General features: G+C 51.9%; 1 protein-coding gene across 2 annotated transcripts; it reads right to left on the minus strand.

The window, feature by feature from the left end:
• Positions 1-6: 6 nt before the first annotated feature.
• LOC127750203 (glutamate receptor 4-like) lies at positions 7-5,305 on the minus strand. 2 transcript variants are annotated; one of them, XM_052271151.1, is made up of 6 exons: positions 5,085-5,305; positions 4,638-5,004; positions 3,979-4,332; positions 3,758-3,892; positions 3,597-3,671; positions 7-1,734 (listed from the first exon to the last, which is right to left on the minus strand). In XM_052271151.1, the coding sequence occupies exons 1-6, from the start codon at positions 5,297-5,299 to the stop codon at positions 1,660-1,662; spliced, it is 1,221 nt and encodes a 406-aa protein (XP_052127111.1). In that variant the 5' UTR covers positions 5,300-5,305; the 3' UTR covers positions 7-1,659. The 2 variants fall into 2 exon arrangements, with proteins under 2 accessions (XP_052127111.1, XP_052127110.1); XM_052271150.1 differs by having other exon boundaries at positions 3,588-3,671.
• Positions 5,306-5,861: the final 556 nt, after the last annotated feature.

Genomic DNA, 5,861 nt, shown 5'->3' on the forward strand with positions numbered 1-5,861 from the left:
TACAAAACATTTAGTTTATCAGTAGATTTAAAGCAATGAGCCACTGTACAAATTGTTTTATGTACAATAATGTATTCACATTAGGTTGTGTCAGCACCTTACATCCCTTTCCTTCTCAATATATATATGCTACCTTGAGCATGCCTCTTTACAGCCTATCACGTGTTATATTCCTTTAACACTGGGTAAACATGAACCTTTATATCTAGAGGTTCAGCCATTTTCTTTTTGTAGTGACACCAATTTGTCATTTTCATTTCAATTAAAACTAGAGTTGCAGCAGGTGTTCTCAGCAAACAAAATCTAGAAGTTGATTCTCCTCTGAGATGTACTGAGGTGTAATTATTTCTGATATGTAAAGTAGAACATTGTATTTTGCAACAGACCATGTTACTGAACTCTGAACAATTTTGAGACACGTGCTGAGGGAAACCGCTGAATTACAGTTGACTTTAACATTTTTGAACTATGGGCAATGGCAGTCAGGTTGAGAATATACTCACTCCAATCAGTTGGAAAGAGCAAAATATTTTAAAACATCACAATCAAACAGCTTTTTCCAATTGAAACTAAGATTTAGAATATGCAAATGAGCAGTCTTTCAAAGGACCAAACTCCAAAGAATAGCCAAGTCAGAAAATTCCTTTTATTTGTCGGCTGCCTTATTTTGGTAATGTTCGGAAGTGTAACTGTGGCAGAACGTAAAGATACGTACGAACTCAAAATCTGTTTACAGAATGAACACTGCCACAGAAAGTTGGGTGCTGTTGGTTGTTTAAGCAATTTATGCAGCTTGTATGCAGCTTACACTCTTTAGTCAAATTTAGGCCCTGTCTGCAAGTAATACGTAAGTCACTTTGTAAATAATTGTTTCATAGATTTTTTCTTCAGTGGCACAAATTATACATTACTATCACGAATTTCATTCACATTGTAAAAAAAAGAAACAGCTCCCAAGTACGCTCTACGACGAGTAAAAAATAATATCGAAGTCTCTCTCCCTCTCTTCGAGAGAAAGTTCATGATTTTGAAGGATGGGAGTACACGCACACCCACACATGCACACACACATACGCACACTCACTTTCAGGCACATTTTGCAAAATTCCCGGACTAAATTTATCGGTCCTTCGTCGCGGGAAAGGAGAGCCCGGGGCCCTCCTCGGGTTGGCGCCGCTGCACCCGCTACCCGCTTCCGGGGCGGCCGCGGCAGAGGCGAACACAGACAGGCAGCACTCTTGACACACGCGAAGCTCGTCCAGTCCACGCCAACGAGTGGCCGGGGAGGGGGAGGGTCGCCAAACCAACGGAAATAAATATATATATAAAATTTATTAATTTTGCTAGGTTAATGTTGTCTCTGGACGGGCGCAGAACGCGGGAACATGACGGCCAGGGTTTGCAGGAGACGTCCAAGAACAGCCACTGCGTCGTGGGCCGGAGCCCCTGGGGGGGGGGGGGGGGGGGGGGGGGGGGGGGGGGCGACGGCGGAGGACGCTTCACACCCGAGCCGCACAGGCAGAGGCGTCCTCGGCACGGCGTCGGGGACGGCGTCAGGAGTATCGGGTTGGCGTCGACGACACGCTACGAGGAGTCGTCCACGTCGAGCCGGCCAGAGATGATGCCGCGACGCGAGTGGTGGACGCCCTCCGGCCACCATCAGACCTGCGTGTGCGTGTTGCTGTGCACCTGGTCCGCGTCCGGCACGGACATTTGGCCCGCCGGGCTGTAGTACTGCAACACAGAGAGAGAGCGCACGTCAGCTGCAGGTCAGAGCGGCACGTCGGCGGCAGCCGAGCGGCCGAGCGCAGCGTAGGCGCGGGCGGGCCAGCCCGCCTGACAGGCGTGAAGAGTAGGTTGCCTATCCTGCGACCCGCGGGCGGCAGCCAGGACAAGCGCTCGGCAGGCGAGCCTGCAAACGTTTGGCATAGGTCGAGCCGACCAAGTCGCGATTCGCTTGTTTACTATCTCTGGCTTTCGGGTGGGCCTGCGACCCAACCAGTTTTGCTCCTTAGACAGAATGAAATAATATAACGGTGTGGCACCTTGACTACAACCCATACCCTTGTATCGTTTTTCAAAATTCAAAAGACTTGGCTTTCCGCCATTGTTGAAAACAAATCTATCTCTAGCTCCGATACGATTAACGTTAAGGGGGCTTTTATCTCCCAAAATGCATTTTTGGTACATTTGTCAAAAAAAGAAGTCTCTGAGCCACTGTATAGGGATGGAACCTGGGGGTATATTTCTCAACACAAGGGATGTCTCCACATCAACACTCTCAGAATGCCATGAACTTTACTTTAAAGAGGTTCCAAGTGTATACTTCTAGTTTTATATGATATCTTCTATTAAAGTTTACGCGCAGGATTTCTCCGGAGAGAGTGGTGATAAAGAATTGGTCGGTGGCTTGTTTGTTTCAGCTCATCCAGGACTACATATTGACAAGAGGGTGTTCCTGAATTTTTGAAGAGTAAAAATTATCCTCCATTTGTAGTTAACATTTTTTTAAGCAACCTACTTCGTATTATTTTTATTTTCTGAGAACAAAATCTTTTCTGCACGCATTTAGGTTTTTCATTTTATTTTCTATTTGAGTATGTGTCAGGGTTGAAACGCCCCCTCCCTCTCCCCCTCTACTCACAAGAGCGGCATACATTTCGCCAACCCTTTTCCCTACGCCCCCGCTATCTGTCCTCCCCTAATGCCGTACAGTGGCCTCTAAAGGGAACTACCTCCCCTGGTAGTAGGCTCCGCGCGCTCCGCGCCTGCGGCCGCCTCCGGGCTCGAGCCCAGCCCGCCCCGCGCCTCGCCGCCCCGCCAGCCGCGCCACGCGACGAGCCGCCGGATAAAACTTTTGGCCCTCCACATGTCCCCCGCAAATGACCTCGTTACTTGTTGGACCCCTGCGCCTCCGTGTCAGGCCGCCCCGCCGCACTCCACTCTCACTTCATTTTTCTGCCGTTTGGCGCCAACTCCAGACGCCAACTTATTCTATCCGCCAAAATCGCAGCAGGCAGGCAGTCGTCTTGTGCCCCCCCCCCATCTCTCTCTCTCTCTCTCTCTCTCTCTCTCTCTCTCTCTCTCTCTCTCTCTAACGCTTTCCATGCTACCATCGAGTTCACCGTCAACATGGCACTTTATCACTTTGGCACAGGGAGACATCCTCCCCTTGCTCCCCTATCTTTTTCCATCCCCCACATAAGTAAAAACTTTCTTGGCAAAGCGGGAAACGAAGCTTTATGTCATTTTTCCCCTTTATCCCCACTCCCCCCCCCCCTCCGGTCCATCCGCACCCTGCGAGCGAGAAAAGGGGTTTAAAAATGCCGTAACAGGTGTTTGGTCGTAAACTGACCCTGAATTACATATGGGTCACCCTTATAAAACGAAATCATTCTGAAACTCGTTCTGGACAGTACCAAAAACAATCCGAATGCCTTATGCCTACGAAATCTCTGACTGCAACAAAACATGATATTTTTTGTGTTATGCCCAATTTTTTTGTTAGGTTTTCATATTTCCAAGCTTTTCCAGAGAGTGAATTAAACCAAAAGTAATAATAGTAGTAAGCTGGAGGAGGTACGCACCATACTCACCCGCCCGTTGTCGAAGTCCCTGGGTCCCGTCATAGTTAGTCTTGCTTTCGCCTTCATGGCATCTGAGAGCGGAATCTGAAAATAAAATGATAACAAATGAAACACTTTGAGTCAGGCCAACAAGCACACTGTCCGTCGTGCATTTGCTAATGGATACCTACTTTCGCTCTGGTCGCCTCTGAGTGCGACTTGTAAAAGAATTCTATGAGTGCGACGGCCAGCGCCACTATAAGCCCGCCGATCAGGATGTAGAACACACCGGCGATGTTGCTCAGCGACAACTCGTTGGTGTGGTCCTGCAACGGAAATACGGCCCCCATTCGATCACGATCACCATTCAGCTTCTCCTTTGGCTCTTACAATCGCCGCCGGAGTCACTCACCTGCTTGTCGAGGTGCCTGCACTCTGTCCGGTCGTACCACCACTTGTTCTGCAGCCTCGTCAGCTCGCCGTTCTCGCCGAGCTCCAGGACGCACAGGTTGATCTGCTCGCGGATGGCCGACTTGGGCGGGGTGCCGATGCCGAAGCCCTTGTTGTCCAGGTTCGGCCCCACCTTGATCGTGTCGCACGGCTCGCGCTCGTTGGTGTACTCGTTCTTGGGCGACTCGAGCAGCAGGGCGTACTTGCCTCGCGAGCGCCGCACCCGGTGGATGCCCTCCTCGTACGAGTTGACGAACACGTGCTTGTGCGAGTCCATGAACTCCCACATCCTCCTGTACACCGTCATCTGCGACCGCTGTGAAAAAAAAAGAGTTCATAACGGTCTCCTCCTTCGCCCCGCAGAAAATAGGGCTTGGTAAACTTACGATATTTTTCAGAGTTACACTGATAAATGTAGAGTTCAGCGGTTCAAGGTTTACGGATATTCAACTCCGTAGTTTCCACTTGCAAGTTTCAACTCGGTAGAACAAACATCAGTGTGAAAAGGGGACTTGCACACATACAAGTGCACGACTAGCGAGTTGAACACTTGCAAGTGTAGTCACAGTTGAAACTCTTCGCGAGTATTTGACTGTCTATCTAGCTATCTCCACAACGAACCTCGAAGAAGTCGTAGGTCGAGCCGTTGATGAGGGTGCCGTACTGCACGTCCGTCTGCGCGGCCAGGTCCTCGGCCGTGTTGATGGGCGTGACCATGCGCTCCACGGTGAGGAAGGCCGCCAGGTTGGCCGTGTACGACGAGATGAGGATGAGCGTGAAGAACCACCAGACGGAGCCGACGATGCGGCCCGAGATGGAGCGCGGCGAGATGTCGCTGCCCTGCTGCATGAAGGCGCCCAGCGCGAACCACAGCGAGTTGAGGATGCTGAAGTCGTTGGCCACGACGGGCGCCGGCGCGGGGCCCGGGCCGCGGTGCGCGGCGGGCTCGTCGCCCCACTGCAGCAGCCGCCACTCGTAGGGGGAGAACCTGCGTGAGGAGGAGGAGGTATGAGCACCGCCAACGAAAGCGACAAAACGCTGCGCGGAACAAAAACTTCCGACACTCACCTCGACACGATGAAGAGCACAATGCTGACGCCGATGTAGGAGAAGACGACGCACACCCAGATCTCCTTGGAGAGCGGCGAGAGGAACGTGAGGACGCCGGGCTTCTGCTTGACGGGCTTCTTGAGCATGATGGAGATGCCGAGCGAGAGGAAAGGCTTGCTGAAGTCCACGACGCGCTCCCTCTCCGACGTGATGGTGAGCGGCGCGATGGCCATGTCCGCCTCCTGCAACACACACACGAGGCGCCGTCAGAGACGAGGGATGGAGAGACTTTTGGGCGCTTTCCGAGAAATTCAAGGGAGAAAACGGACGCGCACGGAGGGAAAGGGGGGGGGGGGGCCCCACCTGACTATCTGTGCCTGCCTTTGTGAAAAAAGCTGTTGCTGCTACCTGAAACCCGCTCCGGCCTCGCCAAAGCGGCGCGGACGAGACGCCGACCACCACCAAACACGGCCATTTTGTCATTCGAAACCGTGGTGGGGAGAAAGAGAGAGGAGAGGGGATGAAGAGGAAGAAGAAGGGGAAGAGGGGGATGGTTTTGACGAGGAGGCCGGGCAAAACAAATCGGACGCGGCGCGCGGTCGGCCAGCGGACACTCGCCGACAAAACGGGCATCGCTCTGATTGCGAGGTGGAAAACAAAAAAACGAAATGAAGGATAAATATTTATCACAAGATATGGGGCACGGGGCAGGAGGAAGAGAAATGCGAAGGGTGAGAGGAGAAGAAGACGCGGAGAGGAGAGGAGAGAGAGAGAGAGAGAGAGAGAGGGGGGGGG

The sequence above is a fragment of the Frankliniella occidentalis genome, unplaced genomic scaffold, assembly GCF_000697945.3.
Source record: "Frankliniella occidentalis isolate FOCC.00 unplaced genomic scaffold, Focc_3.1 Scaffold151, whole genome shotgun sequence".
NCBI classification, from domain to species: Eukaryota; Metazoa; Arthropoda; class Insecta; order Thysanoptera; family Thripidae; genus Frankliniella; species Frankliniella occidentalis.

Bases quoted from the DNA above. Each gene is read 5' to 3' on its own strand.
- LOC127750203 (XM_052271150.1), bottom strand. From the start codon at position 5,299: ATGGCCATCGCGCCGCTCACCATCACGTCGGAGAGGGAGCGCGTCGTG. The intron at 3,672-3,757 runs GTAGGTATCCAT...TTTTATTTTCAG, and splicing joins CAGAGGCGACCAGAGCGAAA to ATTCCGCTCTCAGATGCCAT. The intron at 1,735-3,587 runs GTGCGTACCTCC...TCTGTGTTGCAG, and splicing joins ACAACGGGCGGGTGAGTATG to TACTACAGCCCGGCGGGCCA.